The sequence below is a fragment of the Phocoena phocoena genome, chromosome 14 (genome assembly GCF_963924675.1).
Source record: "Phocoena phocoena chromosome 14, mPhoPho1.1, whole genome shotgun sequence".
Lineage (NCBI taxonomy): Eukaryota > Metazoa > Chordata > Mammalia > Artiodactyla > Phocoenidae > Phocoena > Phocoena phocoena.
In genome coordinates this window covers 69,297,394-69,310,456 of record NC_089232.1, presented here as the reverse complement: position 1 = coordinate 69,310,456, position 13,063 = coordinate 69,297,394, and the positions used below count along the sequence as shown (strand labels likewise).

Genomic DNA, 13,063 nt, shown 5'->3' with positions numbered 1-13,063 from the left:
TAGGTTAAGTGCTTAGCTTTCATTCTCTTGCTAACAGCCTGCACAGGTGGATGCAGGTGAGAAAAGTGTGGCCCAGAGAAGGTCAAGTGACTTCCTCTTGGAGCCGGTATTTCAAGCTGGGTTTGCCTGATTCCAAACCTGTGGGCCCACTTACCATAAGAGTCTCCGAGATCTTTGGGGGTACTTCCTGTGGCTGGGAGAGAGGCATCCTGTGCGTTATCCTCCCAGTAACCCCACCCTGAAGAGAGGGGGCTGGCAGCAGGGACCCCAGGTTGCTGAGCGGCCCTTTATTCCAGTGGTCCTCACTCTGTGGCAGATCACTTTCCTGGGCAGCTCAATCGTGAAACAAATACCGAATGCCTTCCTTAAAATAGATCCTGGGAGAAGGGATCTCTGACAAGCAAAGCCCTCGGGCTGTGGGAATCCAGCAGGTTCTTACCGTCGGGAGAGAAAGGCCTCTCCATCCCACCAGCTCCGAATCTCGGGGGCCCTGACCTCCTCTGGGCCGCGGTGTGTGTCACAGGAAGAAGGAAATGGAGATCGGGGGTGGTGGGTCCAAAAAACTGGGGCCTTACAGTGTTGTTTCAGGCTTTTTATTTTTAAAAAGAAGAGGGGAGTTGGCAGTGTGGACTTTTTTCTTTAATGAGAGGGAAGGAGCACAAGGGTTAGGACATTCCTGGAGGTAACGTCTAGAACGTTGGATGGAAAAGCTGTAAAGTACCAAAGCATAGAAATCACATGTGGATTTTAGCATTGAAGGGTTGGGGGGGATTATAATGGGACTTCAGTGGTGAGAGGTGGCAGAGGATGGGGAGGGCACTTATGGTCAGGCCTGCCACCCACTCAGGCAACTTGCTTCATCTCCTGGAGCTTTGGGTCTTCACATCTCTAAAATGGGGAAGCCTGCATCTCACAGGATGGCTGTGAGTATTACCTACGATATAAATGGAAGGTGGCTGTAAATGCCAACGTACAGTGGGGTGTCTTGTAAGGCGGCACTGCCCACTAGGGTGGTCTGTCAGGCACTGAAGTCCCAGCAGAGCCATGGTGTGCAGCATTGGTTTTGCTCGGAGGGGGGAAATGTTCTGTTAGAACATACCATTGTGGAGTAGAGTGTAAACTTCGCATCGATTATAAGATAAAACAGGATGCCTCATAAAATTTTTATGTTGACCCTAAGTACCCTTCCAGACCCTGGAGTTGTGTCCTCTCTATCCTAGTGTCTGGGGTGCTTCGGAGGATGAGTTTGAGAGGCCATGCTGTGTCATGCTGGTAATGGGGGTGGAGGGGGAAAGAATCTCCACTCCTGCTGAGTCTAGAGGGTTGTGAGGAATGTCTAGCTGTGGCCTGCTGCCCTGAGTGCAATAATGGGGCCCTGGACCCCAAATTAGAATTGACTGATAACAGACTTCTGTAAACATCAGTTCAAATACAGTGTAATTCAGACCATCTGCAGTGTAGTGAACTGACCAGTTCCTGCCCCATTCATAGTGGTCCTGGGGGACCCTGGGGCTGGGGTGTCCTCCAGGACTGCCATCCAGGCTTGCTGGCCACAAGGCTTGCTGGCCACAAGAGGTTTAGGGCCATGCCAGGTGGTTCCATTTGCCTTTGTTCTGTCCAAAGGTCTCTGTACTTTAACAAGCAAACAGCACTCAAGGAGATCAGAGGATGGTAGGAGGATTGGAGCAAACAGCCATGTGGTTTAGGGGGAGGCAGAGATATGTGTCCTCAGCTCCATTTCTCCCTTCACTGGGTGGCTTTGGACAAGTGATGTTACCTCTCACCATGATCAAGTGGGATTTATTCCAGAGATGCAAGGATGTTTCCACATCTGCAAATCAGTCAGTATGATACACCACATTTACAAAATAAAGGATAAAAATCATATGATCATCTCATAGATGCAGAAAAAGCATTTGACAAAATTCAACATCCATTTATGTTAAAGAACTCTCAACAAAGTGGGTATAGAGGGAATGTATCTCAACATAATAAAGGCCATATATTACAAGCCCACAGCTAACATCACACTGAATGATGAAAAAAAGCTGAGAGCTTTAAGATTGGGAATGAGACAGTTTTTCCCACTCTTGCCACTTTTATTCAACATAGTATTGGAAGCCCTAGATAAAGCAATTAGGCAAGAGAAAGGAAGGAAAGGATCCAAGTTGGAAAGGAGGAAGAAAAACTGTCACGATTTGCAAATGACATATTATATATAGAAAACCTTAAAGACACCATCAAAAAACTGTTAGAACTAAAAAACAAATTCAGTAAAGTTGCAGGATACAAAATCAATACACAAAAACCCGTTGCATTTATATACACTAACAAACTATCAGAAAGAGAAATTAAGAAAACAATCCCATTTACAATTGCATCAAAAAGATAAAATACCCAGGAATGAATTTAACCAAGGAGGCGAAAGACCTGTATACTGAAAACTACAAGACATTAATGAAAGAAATTGAAGACACAAATGAAAGATATTCCACATTCATGGATTGGAAGAATTAATATTGTTAAAATGTTCATACCATCCAAAGCAATCTACAGATTCAATGCCTATCAGATTCAATTCTACAAAACTCCAATGGCATTCTTCACAGAAATAGAACAAAAAATCCAAAATTTGTAAGGAACCACAAAAGACCCCAAATAGCCAATGCAATCTTGAGAGAGAAGAACAACACTGAAGGCATCACATTCCCTGATTTCAAACTAGACTACAAAGCTATAATAATTAAAACAGTATGGTATTGGCCTAAAAACAGACACATAGATTAATGGAACGGAATAGAGAGCCCAGAAATAAACCTGCACATACATGGTCAATTAATTTATGACAAAGGAGCCAAGACTATACAATGGGGAAAAGAACCGTCTCTTTAGTAAATGGTGTTGGGAAGACTGGACCACTGTCTTACACTATACACAAAAATTAACTCAAAATGGACTAAAGACTTGAACATAAGGCCTGAAAGCATATAACTGCTAGAGGAAAACAAGTTCCTTGACATAGGTCTTGACAATGTTTTTTTTTTAATCTGACACCAAAAGCAAAAGCAAAAATAAATAAGTAGGACCACTTCAAACTAAAAAGCTTCAGCACAGCAAAGGGAGCCATCAACAAAATAAAAAGGCAACCTACTGAATGGGAGAAAACATTTGCAAATTATATATCTGATCATGGATTAATATCCAAAATATATAAAGAATGCATACAACTCAATGGTGAGAACAAAGAATTCGATTTATAAATGGGCAAATGGGGACTTCCCTGGCGGTCCAGTGGTTAAGACTCCGCACTTCCGTTCAGAGGGCACGGGTTCGATCCCTGGTCAGGAAACTAAGATCCCACATGTCCTGCGGCACAGCCAAAAATAAAATAAAAATGGTCAAATGATCTGAATAGACATTGTTCCGAAGAAGACATACAGATGCCCAACAGGGACATGAAAACATGCTAAACATCATTAATCAGGAAAGTGCAAATCAAAACCACAGTGAGATATCCCTCACATCTGTTAGAATGGCTATTATCAAAAAGACAAGAAATAAGTTTTGGGGAGGATGTGGAGAAAAGGGACGACTTGTGCGCCATTGGTGCGAGTAAATTAGTGCAGCCACTGTGGAAAATCGTATGGAGGTTCCCGGAAAAATTAAAAATAAAACGACCATGTGATTCAGCAATTCTACTTCTGGGTATTCAGAGGAAACAAAAACACTAAGCTGAAAAGATATATGCACCTTTGTGTTCATTGCAGCATTATTTACAATAACCAAGATTATTTGGGCATAAAAAGAAAGAAATGTTGCCATCTGCAACAACATGGATGAACCTCAAGGGCATTATGCTAAGTGAAATAAGTCAGTCAGAGAAAGACAATACTGTATGATCTCACTTACATGTGGAATCTTAAAAAAAAAAACAAAAAACCACCCCTCTATTTTCTACCCTTGTTTTCTACTTATTTCTAATGGAGCAAAGAAGGCACTCTAGGTCTAAAGCAGAATTAATGAGTGAAGATTTGCTATGTCTGATTAATGGGTCCTGAGGACTGGTGTAGTAGGACTTCTTGCCTCTGTGTCACTGAAAAACAACTATCCTGTGATTTGACTGCATCTCAATGGGTTCAACCAAACATTCCTTTCCCTTCCTTCCCCCCCCTTCCCTTCCCCCCTCCTCTACTCTTTCTTTCTCCCTTTCTTTCTTTCTCTTTCTTTCTTATTGTGGTGAAATATACACAACATAACACTCACCGTATTGACCATTATTAAGTGCACAATTCAGTGGCATTAAGAACGTTCACATTTGTTGTGCAATCATCACCCATCTCCAGAACTTTTTCATCTTCCCAAACTGAAACTCTGTACCCATTAAACAATAATTCCCCTTTCCTCCCTTCCCCCAGCCCCTAGCAACCACCATCCTACCTTTCTGTCTCTATGAATTTGACTACTCTAGGTACCTCATGTAAGTGGAATCATACAATGTTGGTCCTTTTGTATCTCATTTATTTTGCTTAACATAATATCTTCAAGACTCATCCATGTTGTAATATGTATCAAAATTTACTTTCTTCATAAGGCTGAATAATATTCCATTGTATGTATATATTACATTTTATTTATCTATTCATTCACTTGGACATTTTTGACTATTGTGAATAACACTGCTATGAGCCTTAGGGTACAAATACCTGTTCAAGCCCCTGCTTTTAATTAAATACACCCAGAAGTGGACTTGCTGGATCATATGGTAATTCTGTGTTTAATTTTTTGACCAGTTGCCATACTGTTTTCCACTGTAGCCGCACCATTTTGCGTTCCCACCAGCAGCGAACAAGGGTTCCATAAAATCACTGATTTTGTAACATATTTCCTGATTACAGTGCATGTTAACTGTAGAACATCTAGATAGTGTAAAAAAACAAAAGTGTAGAATATAAAATCCCCTTTATTCTAACTACCTAGTTCTACATTTGACCTCAATACATATTATCCCCAACAGGAAGGGAAGGGGTCATTTCCCTGTTACGAAAATGCTGGAGAGCATGATCCAAAAATAGAGCTGAGGCCTGCCCTGCTTGACCTCATGGTGAGAGGCCCCATCCTGGCTGTCCCAGGACCCTAATCATCAATACGGTTCATGCAGTGAAGCTGACTTCTGAGTCATGTTCATGGGCTGCTCCTGGTCTCAGGCGAGACATGGGATGGTCACATTCTCCGTGGGCCCGTCTCCTCATCTTTAAAATCCACTTCAAGATTGATAGAGCAAAACATAAAATGCGCAAGGTGATTCGTCTGGAGAAACGCGTTCTACACACGCACCAGCTACATCTTCATAATCGAGCTTTCATTTGTCGACCAGAGAGCATCGGAGGACCTGGGTCTGATCCATCAAAGATACGGTCCTGCCCCAGGGAGCGGAGGACTGGAGCAGTTCCCGCCTCATTTCACTTTTCCAAGTCCCCATTGGCTGATTCCCACCATCGATCCGCCTTGTCCCCGCTGTCTTCTCCTATCACCGCCGCCGTTAGCCTCTCATCCTGTGCTCTCATTGGTCCTCCCCGCAATCGCTCTGCGCCAGGAGCGTTCCAGAGGCAGCCACTGGGAGTCGCTGGATTCGGTTTTTAAAAAACGCCGGCGGTGAATCCGCGGCGGAGCGGGCAATTTGAACGCCACCCAGCCGGGGCACGAGGCCGGGGCGCTGCTGGCCCTCCCCTGAACCCCAGCCTCTGCCTCCGGACCCGGAAGGCCGAGAAGGAGCCGCGGTCCGCAACCCTGAGCGCCAACCATGGGCCCGCGCCGCCGGATCCGCAAGCCCGAAGCCCCAAGGAGGCGCCCCGCGAGCCCGGCTCCCGCCCCCCCACGGCCGGGCCCACCCTTAGGTAACCCGCCGTGATCCCTTTTCCTCCGAGCCGGCCTCCCTGCAGCCTGTCTGTGAGGTGGGTACGGCCGGGTCCGCGTGCCCATTTCACAGACGAAAAAATCTATGCTCGCTTGCCGAGCCTGGGGTCCAGCCCAGTCTCCCGACCCCTGGTCCGCTGGCCTTCCTTTGCAGGGGGGCAAAGCGGTTCTGCCGTCCAGTATCCGTTCCGGGACGGCCCAAGGTCCAAGACCGGGGAGGGACTGGGGAAGGCAGTTCTGAGGAGGAGAAAGGACTGGCCCAGACAGTATTTCTAATTCTACTAACGTGTATTGAGTGCTTACCACTAACTAGGCATTATGTTAAACTCTTTATATGAATTAACTCAATTTTATATTGTGCCCATTTTACAGATGGGACAACTGAAGCGCAGACAAACCTGATAATTTGAACAAGATCACCCAGCTTGTTCCCGCAGACACGGGATTCTAAAAAATCGGTGTTTGTGCTTTTTTCAAATGCAAAAGTATTGGCTGCTTTTTGTGACAATTTCAAACAACAGTTCTAATTTTAGAAGGTGCTGTTCCAGGTTTTTTGGGGTTTTTTTGTTTTGTTTCGTTTTTTCCCTTCAGTGAGTGGCTGTCCTTAACCAAAGTGCCCTAACTTAGCCGGTGCTCTCACCTTGTTCCCTTCCAGAGGTAGCATGCCCGGAAAGAAGGCTGGTCTGTGGTCCTTAGTTTCTGTGCTGTGGTCTGGTGGATGGGATACCCACAAACAAGAACTGTGGCAGCAACTGCTTTACTTGTCTTCTGCTCCATAGCTAAGAGCAGGGTGAAGAAAGTATTATTGGTTATTTATAGATGTTGCTGTTGTGAATGGGTTGTTTTTTATTTTTCTTTCCTTAACATAAATAACCTTTGCATCTAGCTAACTTGCTGAATTCTCTTGTTAATCCTAATAGCCTTTCAGCTGCTTTAATTGAAATTTTTAAGTGGACCATTATACTGTTTGCAAATAATGACTTTTGAGTCTTCTTTTCGTTTTTATACATTTTATTTCTTATTTTATTGTTAGTGAGGCCCTGAGACTAGTGTTGAAATAAGAGCAATGTTTTGGTCATCTTTGTCTCATTTGTAATTTTAACAGGAATATTGTTACGTATGAGGTTCGCTATTGCTTCCGGGTGTAGAAGCATCCTTACAACTCCAGTCCCCCGATTCACTCAGCTCAGGATGACCTTGCCTCATGCTTCACTGAGGAAATAGAAGCCTCCAGACTGGATTCCCCTTTATCTTCTCACAACGGAGAACCTAGGTGACCCCTTTCCATCAAAAGCCACTCCTCCTCCTACATGAGCTCTTGGTCATATTCTTCTGTCACCATCCCAGGGGCTTTCTGTTATCCTTACCACCTGCACTTGGAAGTAAATTCATGCTCCTTACATTGGCATTTGGCAAATGTGCTCTGCTATTTCTGTTCTAAAGAAAAGGGCACCCCACATCCCCGGCTCCCTCATACTCCCTGTTTCTCACTTCTGCCCTTCACAGCTACCCTTTTTATTTTATTATTATTTTTTAATTTATTTATTTAATTTATTTATTTATTTTATTTATTTATTTTTGGCTGTGTTGGGTCTTCCCCGCTGCATGCGTGCTCTCTCTAGTCGCGGAGAGCGGGGGCTACTCCTCGTTGCGGTGCGCGGGCTTCTCATCACAGCGGCCTCTCCCGTTGCGGAGCTTGGGCTCCAGGCACGCGGGCTCAGTAGTTGTGGTTCGCGGACTCTAGAGCGCAGGCTCAGTAGTTGTGGCGCATGGGCTCCATTGCTCCGCGGCGTGTAGGAACCTCCCAGACCAGGGCCCGAACCCCTGTCCCCTGCATTGGCAGGTGGACTCCCAACCACTGCACCACCAGGGAAGCCCCACAGCTACCCTTTTTAAAACAGCCGGACTTAAGTCTACCCACGTGTCTGTTTCCCCTCTACCCAGACACCCTTCAACCCACTCCAATCTGACTCCCCACAACCGCTACCCTTACTTCCAGTACCCTTGAACTGCTGTTGTGAAGGTCACCAGCTACTTTCATGTTGCCAACTTTATTAGACATGCCTGTGTCCTTCTCTTATCCTCTCAGAAGCATTCAACACAGTGGGTCATTTCTTCTTCGAAACACTCCACCCCCCTGGCTCCGTGATACACACGCTCTGCAGTTTCTGCTCAGTGGTTTTTACTGCCTGTGCCACCTCTCTTCAGCATGTTGATGTTGGACTTCCATGGTCTACTTTTCCTTTCTTTCCCTTTCCCCAGGTGGGCTCATCCCTCCCCGTGGCTCCAGTACCATTCATACACTGACAGCTCTCACATTTATAGCTCCAGCCCACATCTCTCCTCTGACCCCGCACACCTACATCCAACGGCCTTTCTACTCGAAGACTCTGGGGTATGTCACACTAAACACATCTAAAAGCACACTTTTGGTTACTCCCCTCCTGCCGCTTCATCCCCGGTTTCCCCCATTTCAGGAGATGGCATAGCCACTCACAGGATTGTTTAAGCCAGAAACCCGGGAGAGATTTTTCATCTTGCCCCCATGTCCATCCAATCCAAATGTAAGCTCAGGCACTTCCACCTCCACGTCGCATCCTAATCATGCCAGTCGTTGCCTTCTCCACTCCCACCAGCCTAGTCCAAGCCCCCAGCACCCTAACCTGGCTACGACTTCCCTTCCACTCTTGTCCCTTTTCGGTTCTTTCCTTACACAGCAACTGGAATGATCTTTAAATGTAAGTGGATCATCTCTCCGTCCTGCTTAAAGCTCTTCCGTGGCTTCCCATTACCTTAGGATTAAATCCCGACTCCTTATGTCGGATTTTAAGACCCAACTATTGAATGTTTAATCCCAGTTCTTTCCCATGATCTCTCTAATTGGTTACTTTTCACAAGCACTTGTTCCTGAGTCATAGACTTCACATCTTCTCTTACCCCTCGGAGGTTATTATGTGTATTTTTCTTCCTCTCTTTTCTGTAATAACTCAAGTCCCTCTGGTATTGGTTATTTTGTTTGCTGAGTTTGGTCCCTTCTTTTCATGGTGTTGGCCTTTTTACATTGCTTGGTGATCTTTAGTTGTGTTCATCTTTCCATTCTGTGACTGCCATGTCTGATTATTAAAGGCTGCTTCCGGCAACTGGATTGGGGACTGGTGGTGAGGAGGGAGGCAGGTGCCAGTAGCTCATCTCCTGGGTGTAGGGCCTCCCTCTTTCTAAAAAGTCCCCTGTTTCTTTGGCCCCTGGGATAAAGTCTCCACTGCCAGCACATCTCTGCATTGCCCCTCTGTCCCCATTTGCTCTCGGCAGCTTGTCTAACACTTGGCAAATAGTTCACCATATTAAATCCCTTCTATGCAACTACTTGGTGTGGATTGTCTCTTCTTGGCTAGACCATGAATAACATTTCTTCAAAATGTTAGTTTTCGTGGGGGTTTTTTTTTCTGTTTTTTATTTGTTCAACTTCTCAGAGGTTCATTTGTTTTTATTGGTCCTTGGTTTAATTTATGGAGCCAGCTGTACTGTTTTTGTTTTACACTCTTTTTCATTAAGTTAGTTTATTATCTTTAATATTTCTTTTACTCTACCTTCTTTTGATTTACTTTAATAATTCTCTTCCTAATGCGTGAGTTGAACACTTAGCGGAATTATCTTTTAATGTTCTTGTTTTCTCGTAGATAGATCTTGAGGCTGTACATTTTCCTTTAGGACTATTTGGCTATATTGCTTAAGTTTTAAGGTGTAGACTTTTTCTTTTTATTCACTTCTAAATAGTCTAATTTCAGTGAATTGTCCTCTTTAACAAGAGAGTTAGAAGAATTTTTATTTTTTATATTCTTGTGTTTTTAATTTCTGATCAGAGTTTGACTTTTTTGATTTCTACTTTTAGGAATGATTTTAAGATTTTTTTGTCTTTTTTTGTTGTTGTTGAAACTAGGCTTTGAGCCAAAGGCTCTGACTTCGTAGCCGAAAGGCCCGACACTGGCACTGAGTTATGCCACTTCTGAGCTCCCACCTTGGCTGCTAACGTGCTCTGGCCAATTGTCTTAACCTCTCTGGGCCTCAGGATAACAGAGACAAGGGAATTGTACTAGATAATCTCTCAGATTCCTTCCAGCTCTTAAAAAATACCTAAAAATTGGACTTCCCTGGTGGTCCAGTGGTTAAGACTCCGTGCTTCCAATGCAGGGGGCGCCTGTTCGATCCCTGGTTGGTGAACTAAGATCCCACGTGCTGCGCGGCGGGGCCAAAAAAACCCTAAAAACAAAATTGGAAACTGGGTTTCCAATCCAGGTGGGAAAGACAGAGGAGATGCACAGAGTACTGTGGGCCCAGAGGAGGGAAGTGACCCATTGGTTTGGAAGGGATTGGGAGTCAGGAAAGGCTGCATGGAAGAGTCGGCATTTAAAATAAGACCCTCAGAGGATCATCACTGAGGGTCAATAGGACCCTCAAAGGATCACTTATTCATTCATTTAACAAAAATTTATTTAGCACCAACCACTGTTCTCCAGTTGCTGAAGATAACCACAATGACTACAATAGACAAAAAGCCCTGCTTTTGGGGAGCCTGTTATATACAGTCTACGATTTGGTAGTTTGACAGCCAGGTTGCAATGCACCACCCGTTTTCCACTGCATTTTGCTCCATGACCCAACTCTTTTGCTCAGGCGCTCCCTCCCGTCCACTTGCTCGCCGGAGATACCGGGTTCTGAAGGAGATCCGAACTCTTCAGAAGAGCACAAACCTGTTGTTAAGGAAGACCCCCTTCTGCCGCCTGGTGAGCTCCAGGGAGCTTCCCGCCAACCCCCATGCCGCCTCCTTTCTTTAAATTTCCCAGGTATTGGGCCCCTATCGCCTCTTGCCCAAATGGCAAGGGACCTCTTCCCTAGCCTGGTCGGGGACTCTTCATCTTCTGAAAACATGGGCCCACAAAGGGCACCTTCTAATTCTTTATGGAATTAATTTCTAACCCCTACCACCTTCGAACTGTGTTCTTTGATTACGTACAAGGAACTCTGTCATCCAACCACCCTTTCTCTCCCTTGTCTTGCCCTGAGAGATTGTCTCCTCCTCTCCCCACCACCAATGAGGAGAGACGGGCCAATCTCTAAGCTCCCTGGAGTTGACACCAGCTACTAGTTAGGTTCTATGATTAAGGGCCAGGAAGGAATAACGGAAATGAAGATTCATGGAGACTCAAGGAGAGAGTCTGTCTTCTCTTGAACCTCCTTTTACTCTCTACTCCTCCCCACTCCCCTTCTCCCTTGCTCCCCATCCCCACTCCTTCGCAGGCAAGAGAAATATGTGCTGTATTCACTCGTGGTGTGGACTTCAATTGGCAAGCCCAGGCCCTGTTGGCCCTACAAGAGGTAAGATGGGGACCAAGGTCCAGTTGGGTGAGGGGTGAGTATGGGAGAAAGGCAAGGCTACATCTCACCTCCTTGAAAAAAAAAAGGAACATCCAGGGTTTGGAGGCTAGGTTCTCATTTGGTGGTAGTGGAATTCCCAGGCAAAGTTCAGTCTCATTCTGTGAATAATCCTTCCCCGCAGTCCTTTGAGCCCTTAGAGACTGAGGTTAGCAGGTCTCTCAGCAGAAAGCAGCTCATGCCCCCTCATCTGTGTCAGTCTTTCTGCTTTTCTTTCTGTCCGCAGGCAGCAGAAGCGTTTCTAGTTCATCTCTTCGAGGATGCCTATCTCCTCTCCTTACATGCCGGCCGTGTCACTCTCTTCCCGAAGGATGTGCAGCTGGCCAGGAGGATCCGAGGCATTCAGGAAGGGCTCGGCTGAGCTCCTGCCGCCCGTGACTCTGTAAGCTTTTCCTGCTCACCAGAGAGTGAGTGCACTTTGGGGGAAAAACACCTAGCTTCTCATCACTGTGGTGGGAGTTTCTGCGAAGGAATGTTCCTTCTCCATCCTTAAGTCCTTTGCTGCCTCGCCTTCCCTTTATTCTCTAGGAAAGGTTTGACCTAGTTTTGACTTGAATGTTTGGGATTCTGTGGCTCATGCCCTTTAAGTAATGACCAGACAACCTGAATCTCTGACAGAGTGAATCCTCTCCAGTTTACAAGGACCAGATGACCTCATTTTGATTAAAACAAAGTTCTTATTTTTGAAAATGCCTTGTTAGTAATTGTGATTCCTGTATTTCAGGGATGATACCAGGGACTCTGCCCGTAACTAGGACCAGATCACGGAGTACAAGGTGGTGCCTGGACTTGCTGTCTCTGAGCAGAGCGTGTGTGTTGCTTTTGTAATTAGGTTTTTTTAAGAAGGAGAAGACTGCATGGCTGTCCTCTGTAACAGAGGTAATACATGACAGAATCAACACATTCCAAAAGTCCTGACAATAATTTTCAGATGAAGAGACTCCAAGTTTGACTTCACTTTGCAAATTATTCACACACCTGATGATTTGGAAGACATCAGATTTTCTAGGTTGTGAGAGAAAAGGATATTTACTGATTATTTTAGATCTTTCTGTACCATTTAAATTTTTTACCATATGTATATTTACTTTTATTTAAAGCATAAGGGAAAAAAATAAGAGAAGACCACTTCAGCCAGTTGCATGGAAGAGGCTGACGCGTCCAGCATACAAATCTCTGTCCTTCAGATTGATTTCATCATCAGTGGTTACAGCAAGTTCCTGTGTGGACTGTGCCTGTCAACAGATTATATAGCTTTTCAAAAACTCAATTGGGATGAAAACAGGAAATCGTTAAGGTTTGATGGCTCCTGGCTCCTTCTGGTAAATTCCTATCAAAATCATTCAGAAATTCTAGCTTGTAGAATTTATTTTATTCTTATTTGCAAGTCATAGAAGATGTATCGTAATTTATACTGCAGAATTTTTCATTCCAGGACTTTTAAGAGCCTTTTCAATGTTTTTACAGGTATTTTTTATAACTCCCTTGTGGAGAGATAATAAAAATAATTCTTTAATGAGAAAAAGTTGAAGCGAAGTCACTATTGTACAGAGATTATACTGTGTCCTTTGTGTGTTAGCGTTAAGTTCTTCATTTGGACACTTGGCCAACAGCCACAATTTAAACAAGAGAATTCAGGGATGTGTTTTTGTCTCCAGTGGAGTAGAGCGTGAGCAGATAAAAACCTTGCCCATCTCTTGTAACTGAAAGCAGCTTAAGA

General features: G+C 44.7%; 1 protein-coding gene across 2 annotated transcripts; it reads left to right on the top strand.

Moving 5' to 3' along the window:
- The first annotated feature begins 5,800 nt into the window (after positions 1–5,800).
- Positions 5,801–11,704, top strand: CENPA (centromere protein A). Of its 2 annotated transcripts, XM_065891652.1 has the most exons (4): positions 5,801–5,894; positions 10,585–10,694; positions 11,209–11,286; positions 11,570–11,704. In XM_065891652.1, exons 1-4 carry the CDS (start codon positions 5,801–5,803, stop codon positions 11,702–11,704), a joined length of 417 nt encoding a protein of 138 aa, XP_065747724.1. The 2 variants fall into 2 exon arrangements, with proteins under 2 accessions (XP_065747724.1, XP_065747725.1); XM_065891653.1 differs by lacking the exon at positions 11,209–11,286.
- Positions 11,705–13,063: the final 1,359 nt, after the last annotated feature.